General features: G+C 47.7%; 1 protein-coding gene across 1 annotated transcript in view; it reads left to right on the top strand.

The window, feature by feature from the left end:
• Positions 1–13584, top strand: part of LOC311237064 (whirlin-like) — a gene marked incomplete at both ends in the record, with an annotated part of 94046 nt that overhangs the window by 77392 nt on the left and 3070 nt on the right. The window contains 2 exons of the mRNA XM_084324872.1: positions 8295–8503; positions 9652–9677. Of these exons, the coding sequence (XP_084180998.1) occupies positions 8295–8503; positions 9652–9677 (235 nt within the window). The remainder of the gene's footprint in view (positions 1–8294; positions 8504–9651; positions 9678–13584) is intronic.

Here is a 13584-nt window from a genome sequence, read left to right as displayed (position 1 = left end):
GACTATGAGGTCTGCATGGTCGGAGCCTATCAGCAGGGTCGGGGTGGCACCGTCTATGAGCGGGATAGGTAGTTGACGCAGGTGCACATATTTATCCATCAGCTTGGCGATGGGGTAGGTGTACTGCGACAGGCCTATTTCTTGGCTGGTGAAAGCATTAGTAATCCTATACCGTCTCTCTGGCTGCCCGCTTGCTGCGATAGTGAAGGAGACATTCTCGCCCTTTATCGTCTTTAGATCTCTTCTTATTGTCCGAATCGTCATCTGGTTTTCGCTCCCCCGCAGCCCCAGCTGGGCCGCAGCGGATGCGAGGAGAAGGGTCTTCTCTGACCCGTCGTCAAGGACGGCGTAAGTGTCCATGACCTTGTCTTGGTAACTCAGTGTTACGCGGACCACCTTTAAGAGCACTCGGGCGCCCCCGCTGCTGGCGGGGTCAATGTACATAACACTTGCCTTTGTGCTGCTTGAGGGTGCAGGCTTTCTTCTGTTACTGTCGTGTAGGACATCTAGGTGGGCTCCGTCACACCGACTACACCTCTTCTTTAAGCGGCACTCGGCTGCCATGTGACTGTGCGCACATCTGTAACAGCGTCGGTTGGACTTTATCCATTGACCCACTTCATCGGCGGTCATCTTCTTGAATGTGTCACATTGTGACAACCAGTGTTCTTTCTCGCAGTACGGGCACACCATTTTCCACTTCTCTTTCATCGAGGGGGTACTGTGGTTCTTGCTGCTCGGTACTGGTTCTGATTGGTGCATGACGGTCACCAATCTTCGGCCATCGTTTGCTCTCCTAGGTCCCTCTCTGGAGCTTGGGGTGCTCCGCATGAACGTATCCAACCGTAGGCTGTTGACTTCTCTCGCTAGGAAGTCGGCTAGGTCTAGGAGGGATGGCTCGGGACCGTTAGGATCACGGTGGTCTCTTTGCCGCCTGAAGCGCTCTTGTCGGGCGGGCGGAAGCTTCTCTAAAATCCTCTCGACATTAGAGTTCGCGTACAGTTCGTGCATACCCTTTTCTCTTTGCGCCCCCAGCATCCCTACCAGGGATTGTACCTTGATAGACAGGTCATCTAGTGAACGATTGTCTGTGGCTGGGGGTAGGCGATCAATATGCCTTATCTCTTGTATTACGTAATCCCATATACGTCCATATCTTTGGTCGAGTGCTGCTAGAGCCGCTGTGTATGGGGTAGTAGAGGTGGCATAGGCCAGCGCTATATTGTGCGCTCGGGGCACCTTGAGGTGCTTCAGTAGGATAGCATACTTGTACGGTTCGTCAGTTACATCGGACATCATTGTCTCTAGGCACATTCGTAACTCGGTGTACTGTGCTCTGTTCTCGTGGGTGAAGTCCGGAAACGTCGGTGTGCCAATGTATGATGCCATGGATGGCTGGCACATCGGTGAGCGTTGGAAGAGAGGCCTCCTAGGCGAGTCTCCTCTTACGCCTCTTGGTGGGCTGGTACCTGCTGGGTACCATGGCCCGCGTATCCAGGTGCTATTCCGCGGGGCTGGTCGTGCGTCAAGCTCACCCGTGAATTGAGTCGGGGGTCTGTAGCGCAGAGCCGCGGGGGTAGAGCCTGGGCTGTACTGGACCTCCTGGTCCTGTGGAGTTCTGTGCTGCTGTCGGGCTTGACTCTCCTCCTCTCCCTCTTCTTCTTGCTCTGGCAGGTCCTCTAGATCCTGTAGTCGTCTATTTAGCCTCTCCGCGGTGTAGACCGTTTCTTCCTTGTAGCTGGTCCTCGCGTGGACCGGTCGGGGAAGGAGTTCGGAGGGGGGTATAGGCTCTCTCTGGTGGTCGGGCTCAGGGTCGCTTGATCGGGTAGGGGAGGGTGCCCTTGACCCGTGTCTTGACGAGGCCCTGGAACCCCGTGCGGAGGGAGGGGGTGTCGCCCTGGCGATCAGCTGCTCCATTATCTGCGCTTGTAATCGGTCGCGCTCGGCTTCGCGCTTGGTGAGAGCGATGTCGCGCTCTGCTTCTCTCTGGGCACCGGCAGCGGCGCGCTGGGCTTCGGCGGCGGCGCGCTCTGCTTCTCTTTGGGCACCGGCAGCGGCGCGCTGGTCTTCGGCGGCGGCGCGCTCTGCTTCGGCGGCGGCGCGCTCTGCTTCGGCCCGGTCTCTTACCATATTCTCTTCCGTCTGAAGGCGTCTAATCTCTAGACGTATACGATCTTCGTCGCTCCGTTGCTGCGCTTGAATGCGTTCTCTTTCCATGGAAGAATGTTCGCGCTCGCTAAGCATCTGTGCTTGGAGTCGATCGCGCTCTGCTTGGAGTCGATCGCGCTCTGTAGAGGCTGCTAGGCTGGCGAGGAATGCCTGTGCCAGCATCTTGTCCGCCCCGCTGGGGGAAGACGCTGGTTGAGGTGATCCGCTCCTGGCAGTACTCGTTGGAGATTTGTTCTCCTGTGGCGAGTCCTGGAGATCCATCTCCGGGGTCTCTTCTTCTTGTAGCGGGTAGAGTTCCATCCCTGGAGAGCCGTCTTTATCCTGGAGCTCTCCGGGGACTACTTCTTCGGTCTTGGCGGGGGGTAAAGTCGTGTCAGGTCCCTCCTGGTCCCTACCGTGAGCTTGGTCAGTTACATTAGAACCCACTAGGGCCTCTATTGGCGGGGTAACCTGGGCGATAGGGTCGGACATAATTTTACTATCTACTTTTTCCGCGTTTACCGTCTGTAGAAGGCTAGGTAGTATACTGGCAACGTAATCCTCTAAGTACTGAGGTGTCTGCCGTCTACGCTGCGGGCGATCTACTTTAGGAGAACCGTTTTGTGGAGTGTTCATCATAGGCCATGTCAATATTAATACCACTATATTAATATTACACTAGTTACTCTCCGGCTCGAAGGACCAATTGTAACTGAGGGGTACAATTCCCTGACTGTATTGATAAGTATGGTATCATTAAACCACTACCGCTTTATGTACTTTAACTACTGGCCATACAGTACACGATATATTAATATGATGAACACTTCCCACAATGAAATCGGTTCCAGTCAAAGGTATTAATCAAGTATTTAATGGAGCAAAAGGTACATAGGATACTTTACATTATTCTTTGAATGCACTTGTAAGGCAAAGGAATATGCGTAGGCAAATCAATAACGAATGTCCATTCTCTGGTTACGCAGGAGGTAATTATACAACCTGAATCTTAGGGAATTATATCTATGGTACACTAGTAATAGCGGGAGATACTGGAAGGGGTTCCCACTGGTTGTAAGCCAGCAAGGGGGGGTAGAAGATCTGTCGGTAGTAGGACGTCTGGTCAACGATGACTAGGGAGACTTCAGGTACAGAAGTCGGTGCAGTAGCCTCTTGATCCACAGACGAATACAGCTTGGTTCTCTTGTAGACTGTAGCTCCACAGGGAAGAAAGCTAGGCGGCCTCAGGCTCTCTGAGCGCCGACTCGACTTGACTCCTCTCGGGGTAAATCCAACACGTGCAGCGTCGGCTGGTTCTCCGCTCCATAAATCACAGGACCAAAGCAAATATATTCCAGCCGCAAAGGGCTATGTAGTCGTCGGGTAGATTAATCCAGTGTACATGTCCATACGGCTCTCGCCTAGGTCTCCTCGGGTGAAAGCGCCATGCGGTCGGCCCAGCCTGGATAAGCTAATACGAGAAAGCGTTGGAGATGCTGGTCACTATAGAATTCTAACCGCACGATACACTATACACAAATAGACTATTAAAGACTCAATAGAAATATGTCGCACTCGACGGTATAGCGCCAAACTCTGACAATTCAGTTACTAATTCGCACGCGGTCTCGATGCTCTATTCTGGGGCCAAACAGGCCATACTTCACCGCACGTTGTATCGTGGGTGAGGCTTCAACTTATCGGTAACATACTAAGGACGAAGGGTACGGAGGTAAGGGGCTAAGGGACTTCTACATTCACCTGCGCCGTATTTATACGCACGGTGCACAAACTAGTTCCACTCTCATTTCTGTCGCGTATCCCTGGGCAAGGGCGGGCATGTCCAGACACATCTTGACGGTGACTTTGAACCTGGCTCCGGAGGCCGGTCCCTGGCGCCGGTGGACCGCTGTCCAATAGGAGAATGAACTATTATGGTCTGGGCTAAAGGGATATTCCGTGTATATGTACAAGGAATATACAGGGGATATCAAACGATATACAAATACTATGCAATATATATCAATAAATAAATATATATATTCGGTTTAATCTGATCCTTTGTAACAAAGCTGTTCCATGGGACCGGTTGAGACAGAGACAGAGGTTAAAAGGTTCTCCTATGTCTGCAGAAAAGCAGACAAGGGAGCAAATAGACATCCTAACTAAACTAGACAGATTAATCTAAGGGTCAGTCCCCGATCAGGTGAGATCAGGGTAGGTTGAAGGAGAGAGAGAAAAGATGGGTCTTAAGCAGGGATTTAAAAGCTTCGACAGAGCAGGCGCCCCTGACGAATAGGTAATTTGTTCCACAGGTAGGGAGCCGGCGGATTTCTTTTTAACCCTAGGAATCGATAGAAGCCCCGCATTTTGTGAGCGCAGAGCACGAGCGGGCGAGTATCGAGAGATGAGATCGGATAGATAGGTGCAAGCCCATTTAAAATTTTGTAGGTGAGGAGCACTTTAAAGTCAGATCGGGCTTGAATAGGAAGCCAGTGTAGGGTGGACAAAACTGGTGTGATGTGATAACATTTTCTAGTTTTAGTTAGTATCCGTGCAGCCACAGGGACCAGGGATTGACAGCTATCCCTAACAGAGAGGTGAAATAAGGCAAAAACCATGACACTTCCAAAAGGTTGTGGGATTTGTATAAGAGCTAGTGACTATTTATTTATTTGCTACCCTCTCTTTCCTATACTGATGATAGCCATGTTCGTACAGACTTTTTGAAGCCAGTTAACCTAGGGGCCTGTTTAATGCTGCTGGACAGGCTGTTCCACAGAATAAAGGAAGGTCTGCTGGCCATATGAAATAAGTTTAAATCTAAAAGAGACTATGTTTGTGTCTCTACCTCTGGTTTCATGGCTGTGATTATTTTTGACATATTGGAAGTAATTGTATAGGTAACTGGCAGCTCCCCTTTATACATCTTATAGAGTAGGCATACTGTTACGTACCCCAGTAAGGAGACACAACACAAGGCCACAGACAGGGTAGGTGAGGGTGCAGTGACACAAAACCCAAGAAACAATTTGCAAAATAGTATTTATTTTTATATACACAAAAACACAGAGATCGAGGACTACCAGTGGCACCAAATGAAATATCAAAAGGAAATGAAAGCCCACCCCCCCTTACAGGCGTGGACGCCCAAAAGTACAGGTGGCAGTGCTCACTTCTAAGGCTGGTGTCTTTAACAGCAGGTCACCTACGTGATTTTGATGTTTGATGTCTGTTTCATGTTTGATGTAACCAGTGCTTAACATCTGTACCGAAAACAATTACCACCAACCATTGTTGTGTGGCATTAAAGTATCTTGTATCTTGTGATGCAAAAATGTAGACCCCAGGGTATCTTCCTGTCCTCAATGTCCCTGTGTGCGAAAACAAAAGATTAATACAAAAGAAAGACAATCACCATAGGCTGGGTGAACAGGGAATAAACAAATATCCAAAGGTTAAGGTTAACAGAAATGTGCCACAATAAGGAACACAAAAGATACTATGCTATAGTATAAACATTAAACAACCAGAGCTTTGACCAGCTCTCACACAAAACCAGCTCACACAGAGCTTTGACTAGCTCTCACACAAAACGACCTAAGAGCCTCAGCTCTATACCAAAACACACAAAGCGCCACGGCTCTATAGCAAACGACAGAGAGAGCTCTACCACAAAGACACAGAATATAGTTACCACAACCAATGAACCAGAGAGCTCACTAACACTCCACAAAATGGGATATATAAAGGGAGAGTGGATGTTGATTGCAGATCAGCTTCACCTGCCGTTGCACTGGGGTGAGTTGCTGATTGACCAGCTGGCTGCTGGTGCTGCAACTGGGAGACACCTGAGAATGGGATATGCTACAAAGGAAGGGAGACAAAAACAGAACAACCAAAACATGCCTATATACACACACACACACACACAACAGATAACATACATTACTCCCTCTATATACATACATAAGGACAGGGTCCGTAACACATACAGTACTCTTATCATTGATACTCTTTTGTCCACCCTGAGCCACCCTAGACTGTTGAAGTGGGGCTGGTCTAAATGTGTACGAGTGGGTCATGATAAAGAAGAATCCAACAGCTACTGTAACGTAAACTAGATACATCCAGCAGTGAGTACAGGACAGGTTGTATGCCAACAACGTCAAGTGCATGAGGGGGAAAAAAGGTTCTTTACTCCTTCTTGGAAGAGCGGAGTTAGTACTTGATTGTACAGGTGTTGAGAAGGTCTTGACTCATCAAATCCATAAATAAAATGTGAATATACACTCGTAAATGTGCACAGAAAATGTCCTGTTAATCGGCCCAATACTTTTCTAGCTACTGTAGACTACGAACAGAAACTCTCCCACACACACACACACACACACACACACACACACACACACACACACACACACACACACACACACACACACACACACACACACACACACACACACACACACACACACACACACACACACACACACACACACACACACACACACACACACACACACACACACACACACACACACACACACACACTAACACACACACACACACACACACGTCCCCAAAACAGTAGCTCCCCCAGTCGTTCGCCTGGCAGGGGTAACAACAACCACAGGAGCTTAGTGCAGTAGAGCAACACAACATGGTTAATTAAGGTCCATGGGTAGACCATAGAGCCTGGTCCAGGGCATGACTTAGTGGCTGTTTGTAATGCAAACAGCTTGCGGGTACAACCTATCTCTGAGCCTCGTGGTTGTGACTGGCCTGCTAACTGCAGCATGGATTGAGCATTTGATGACGAGCTGCAGCAGCAGCTATTGTACGTGTTACACAAAGGATAGGAGCACAGCGCCAACAGATTTACTTATATTGTTGAATGGCTTTGCAGCTCTATATGTGGTGTGTCTACCCAGAATTGTTTTTAAGCGTGTGTGTGTGTGTGTGTGTGTGTGTGTGTGTGTGTGTGTGTGTGTGTGTGTGTGTGTGTGTGTGTGTGTGTGTGTGTGTGTGTGTGTGTGTGTGTGTGTGTGTGTGTGTGTGTGTGTGTGTGTGTGTGTGTGTGTGTGTGTGTGTGTGTGTGTGTGTGTGTGTGTGTGTGTGCGTGCGTGCGTGCGAGAGAGAGAGAGAGAGAGAGAAAGAGAGAGAGACAGGTCTGGTTGTGTATGCCCATGTGGGGCTCAGTGGAAAGTGTCCAGGAAACACAAGTTATTGGATCCTCCTGCTGATGTTGGCGTTCAGAGAGAGCTCTGTTTAGCGAGAGCTGCTTGACTGAACAGGGTATAATGAGAGAACAATGAGAGACTAACTGACTTTGGGGATTTCTTTTTTTTTAAGGCTAAACACTTAATTAAGTCTAAATGCTGCGCAAAAAAGCAATTAGCCATCAACAATGCACTTTTCTTTGGGACAGTTCACATTTTTCAAGTCGTTTAAAGCCAGAATACTGCATAGTGACAGATAAAATAAACAATACAGATAGATGGAGGAGGTATATAGGGATGTGACGGCAGCATACAGCAGATACAGGACACAGGGTTTACTTCCTACGATCATGGAAAACGTGTAAAAGTCATGGGATTTGAAAATTGAGTATGCCAGGCCTGTAAACGTTTGATATAAACTCAAACATTTATATCATAACATTGGCAAAATTACACAGCCAATAACATATTGTTTTTAGAACACTCAAATGAGGTTAGACCTCTGAGGTTCATATGAAGAATGCTTGCACCTTAGCAGACTGAGGCACCTGTATGCCTGTGGGACATTGACTCAACGTGTGCAGAAATTTTTTGTTGTAAACTCAACAGAAACGAGAACAAAACACCAACCCGTCCTCGACCGTTTCATACCTTAACGCCCGTGATCCTCCTCTTATCCAACACATGTGATACATCAGCTCCACAGTCACCTCTGTTCGCCAATAATGACCTACTCGACGTCCCGTGTACCTCTGCCACTTCCTCCTGTCTCACTCCTCCTCCGTCTAACCTTTAACCTATCAACCCGTTTACGCGTATGTGTGCATGTGTGACCGTCCGTCCCAGGCTGCCCTGCTGGCGCTACCCCCACCGCCCTGCTCAGTCCCGCCCTCCATGCCTCCCTATGCCCTCCCTGCCCCGCAGGTCGGAGACCAGATCCTGGAGGTGAACGGGCGGAGCTTCCTGGGCATCCCCCACGACGACGCCGTGCGGGTGCTGAAGTCGTCCCGCCACCTGATGATGACGGTGAAGGACGTGGGCCGCCTCCCGCACGCCAGGACGGTGGTGGGAGAGACCAAGTGGATCGCCAGCTCGCAGATCTCCGAGAGCTCCACCACGAGCAGCGTGGCCGGGTAAGACGCGCCGAGACCTGGGGGAGAGGGGGAGAAGGGAGAGGGAGAGGGGGGAGGGGAGAGGGGGAGAGGGGAGAGGGGGAGAGGGAGAGGGGGGAGAAGGGAGAGGGGAGAGAGGGAGAGGGGAGAGGGGGAGAGAGGGGAGGGGAGAGGGGGATAAGTATAAGATACGAATAAACGTTATTGTCCCCGAGGGGGACATTTACTAGGAACATCAGTGCTGCATCAGTCTGCGATAACAGTGTAAACAAAAAAGATATACAGTATATACAATCATTCATACAGTTAGTAGAAAGGACATCAGGCAAATATGACTATGCATAGAGACATACAACCATAATTCATAAGTAGGTCAACTAATTTCAAAAGCTTCATATTGCACCTTTCCCTTTAAATTGCACCTTGCCCTTAGTGTTGCACCATGCCCTTAGTGTTGCACCATGCCCTTAGTGTTGCACCACGCCCTTAGTGTTGCACCACGCCCTAATTATATTGCAACAAGATGTGGACAAGAAAGAGGTGACAACCCACTGTTAAGTGGCACCTCACAGGAATAGAACAAAAGCTCAAGTGTTACTGTGTTCTAGACGATTTATTTAGGAGAGCGATGGATGTACTGTAGGAAGGAAAGAGAGCTTGTAGCGGTTGCTCTTGTATCTATACTTGCTCTGAAACGTCTCCCTGAGGGAAGAACTTCGTATTCAGGATATACAATATGAGAAGGATCCTGTAACTATAGTGACTGACCACTACTGTACATTCTCAAGGATAGATTGGAGTGACGGATACTTAGTATTTCCGGTCACCTCATCGCTGCTTTCACTTGCCTTTCAAGCTTCGACTTACACTGTACTGTGAGTGTACCAAACCACGCTGCCATCCCATATCTCATCAGGCTTTCTAGGACAGTGTTGGAGAATAAAAGACTATTTCCTCTAAACTAGACGGAGACTGGACTTCGATTTGCATAACTTTATTCAAAAGGAACAGAGAATACAAGGTCTGTCTGCAGATCAGAGTATGCGTCTGAAAAAAATACACCAGATATTTATAGTTGTCAGGAAACACATAGCAAAAAGACTGTGTTCCTCACAGGAATGTATCCTCCCTTTCCTCTCAGTCCACACTTTCCCTTGTTGTCTTCCCAGAAATCCCTCTCCTCTCGGCCCCCAGAGTAATTAAGCAATCTTTGTAGATTTCCAGAAAAACACAGTATTGTCTAACAGTCAGTCTGGAATAACAACTTTGTCATTATACACAACAGTATATGCTCATACCATTATTTACTGTTATAAAGAACATTTTCTACGGAGGGGAGGGGGGAGAGAGGAGAGGGGGAGGGTGGAGAGGGGAGAGGATGGGGGAGGGGACAGGGGAGAGGATGGGAGAGAGGAGAAGGGGGGAGATGATAGGAGAGAGGAGAGGGGGAGAGGGGAGAGGATGGGAGAAGGGAGTGTCTCAATGTCTCTCTGACTGACATGTACCTGTTTGCCAAAGATGGAATGGCATCTGCTTTCATAAAAAAATGTTAAGTTGTAATACTTCTGACATAATGCCAGAACTGCAACACAAATGGCAACACACACACTTACTCAGGAAATGCAATTCATACTTATTACTGATTACTAATTTTTAAAAGTAATCAAAATGACTTTACTGATTACTTTGTATCAAAGTAATCAGTTATATTACTCCAAGTAATGTACAACCTGTTTAGCTTCTGCTGTTAGCTGTCCACATGTCAGCTGTGATGGAAACAAAGTCTCTCTTCAGTGTGGCCTTCAAATTAGCTTCCATCACCGCATAATTCTCTCTCCAGGTAGCCAGCAAATGTCTTTCTCTGTTGGCAGCTTGACATTGTCCTTTGTGGGTATTTTCTCCATGATGCGTCGAAATAAGGGCGAGTCAACCGTGGAAATAGGCATCCATCACTGGCACTGGTAGAGGCTTCCCTGTCAGCGTCAGGTTTTTTATGCGTCAAGTTTCACATTGTCGTGCTGCCGAGTCAGATGATTGATCAAATTAGAAACGTTTTGCTCCCCCCACATAGTTTACAGTGGACAGCTATTGAACGCATAACGTCACCTCTCTTCATCACCCTCCATGCTGCTTTTTGGCTAGTAGCCGACGTGACCTTGCTCTGACCTGCTCGCGCACACACGTCATCTACAGAGGGCCGTGTATAAACATAATCGTTATAGGAGGACACAAAAAATCTCATTGCATTCTGGCAACGATGTAACGCAGTCATGCAGTGTTACTTGGATTAGTAACTGTAATATAATTACTATTTTGGAAATTGTAAAGCCTTACTTTACTCGTTACTGGGAAAGTAATAAAATGACACGTTGCTAAGTAATGCGTTACTGCCCAACACTGCACTCATCTGTAGCCACTCGCAGGGCCGGACTGGGGAGATAATTCAGGCTGCGAAATATAGCCTCAATCAGGCCACTTTTTAAGCGGGGGGTCTGGGGGTCCCCCACCAGGAAATGTTTTGTTACAAAGACTTAATTTCCTGCATTCTGGTGCAGGAATTTTTGAATTTTTACCCTTTAAATGGCAGTGTTTGTGATGGCATCACAAATTATTGTAAAAAAAAAAAAAAACTTTGATTGATTGATTGATTGAAAACTTTATTAACAGATTGCAGAATGGGTACAGTACAGCTCAATACATACAATTGTTAAGGGGATGCAGACCAGAGAAAGACTTTTGTCTTGTTTACATCAGGGTCCCCCATTTTCAATTCATCATAACATATAATACACGACTTACAGATAGACAGTACTGCTACATCTATACATTTATGACATACCAGATTTGCAAATACAGTACTGTTTGTGATACAAAAATAGTCTAGAAACGAGAGTATATACATTTGACGTAGAAACTGTACATTGCGCTATCAAGGTGCATAAAATAATTGTCTTGGAAAAATGCAGTTTCCTGTCGATTATTGCTTGGCTTAATTAATATCAAGTGTGGCTATGGAGTTTTGCTAAGAGAATATATAGTTGGGTTATTATGGCTTTGCGCGCAAATAGTCTCCTGTGCGCGGGAAATGTGCGACAAAGCCTCTCAACCAATCGTATACAAGAAGCCACGCAGCTATACTTGCACAATTTGACCTATATTCTACCCATGTAACTCTTGTGTGCATGTTTAGTATATATATATAAATCCACTTATGTCTGAATACACCTGCATATCATCTTTTTTATATACCTTACCTTATACCACTGGTCAGTATCAACTGACAAGAAATGTCATCCAAACTGTCTGGACTGAGTTTAACCCTTTCACTACCACCTTTCACTGCGTCAATACAAAAGGTTAACCCCTTCACTGCCACATGGCAAAGGGTTAACCCTTTCACAACCACACTACAGTAACCCTTTCACAACCACACTACAGAAGGTTAACCGTCTGTAGTGTGGTAGTGAAAGGTTAACCTTCGGTAGTGTGGTAGTGAAAGGGTTAAATAGTGTAAAACAGTTTGTGGTTGAATCCTCATGAGACACTGAACACTCATCCGGTCATCAGGCGGGTATCCTGTGGAGTGAAACGGGCTTGTGATGGGAAGGTCGGCGAGTTGAACCCCTCCGGACTGGCTGAAAAATCTAATAATTTATGCTATTATTATTGACGCCTCATCATCCCACCATTGAAGTGCCCTTGAGCAAGGCATGTTAACTCCCAAGTTACTGATCCAGTGGAGATACTCAGTGGCCAACAGTGTCAGCCTGTGGTTGTACTGGGAAGCTGCTAGTGGTCAACAGTGTCAGACTGTGGTTGTACTACTGGGCAGCTCCTAGTGGTCAACAGTGTCAGACTGTGGTTTGTCTACTGGTCAGCCCCTAGTGGTCAACAGTGTCAGAATGTGGTTGTACTGGGCAGCTCCTAGTGGTCAACAGTGTCAGACTGTGGTTTGTCTACTGGTCAGCCCCTAGTGGTCAACAGTGTCAGACTGTGGTTGTACTGGGCAGCTCCTAGTGGTCAACAGTGTCAGACTGTGGTTGTTCTACTGGGCGGCTCCTAGTGGTCAACAGTGTCAGACTGTGGTTGTACTGGGCAGCTCCTAGTGGTCAACAGTGTCAGACTGTGGTTTGTCTACTGGTCAGCCCCTAGTGGTCAACAGTGTCAGACTGTGGTTGTACTGGGCAGCTCCTAGTGGTCAACAGTGTCAGACTGTGGTTGTACTGGGCAGCTCCTAGTGGTCAACAGTGTCAGACTGTGGTTGTTCTACTGGGCGGCTCCTAGTCGGCAACAGTGTCAGACTGTGGTTTTCTCAGACTCAAGGACACTGAACAAGGAGAGAGAAGCTATATAAAAAAAGAAAGGGTAAAAAAAATTAATATATGTGTATAGTAACAATAGGAAAAATAAAACAAATAAGATAAAAAAAAGGAAGCAAGGTGCTGTCCAATTGGATGAAACATAACAATGTACAAATGTAACGAGAAAATTAACAAAAACAAAAACAGCGGGATCTGTGGCTTAAAAGAAAGGAGTCAGGGGGTGGGCTACTTGGGAGCAGGGCTGTGTTGCGTGAAGGCAAGTGTGAACAGGTGTGTTTTTAGGTGGGTTTTGAAGAGGTTGATGCATGGTGTCGGAGCCTCGGATGGAGGGGGAGAGGAAATTCCACAGCCTGGGGGCAGCTACAGCGAAAGCTCGGTCTCCCAGTGTGGAACGCCTGGTGCGGGGGGTGGTGAGGAGGTCGGAGTTGGAGGAGTGGAGTAGGTTGGTCAGGTAGGAAGGGGCCAACCCGTGCAGGGACTTGTAGGTGAGGAGGAGGATATTGTAGGGGATTCGGTAGTTGATGGGGAGCCAGTGGAGTTTTTGCAGGGTGGGGGTGATGTGCTGCCAGGGTTTGGTGTGCGTGAGGACCCTCGCAGCAGAGTTTTGGACGTACTGTAAGTGATCCAGAACCTTCTGGAAGCACCAAGAAAGATTCCGTTACAGTAGTCGAGGCGGGAAGTGATGAAGGCATGAATGAGTGTTTCCACTGAGGTGTCGGAGAATGAGGGGCGGAGGCGGGAAATGGTTCTGAGGTGGAAAAAGGCGGACCTGGTGACAGA

This window comes from Notolepis coatsorum, assembly GCF_963971535.1.
Source record: "Notolepis coatsorum genome assembly, chromosome: 11".
In the NCBI taxonomy this organism is placed as follows: domain Eukaryota; kingdom Metazoa; phylum Chordata; class Actinopteri; order Aulopiformes; family Paralepididae; genus Notolepis; species Notolepis coatsorum.
The sequence above is the reverse complement of the archived record's forward strand: the minus strand, read 5'-3'. Positions and strand labels throughout refer to the sequence as shown.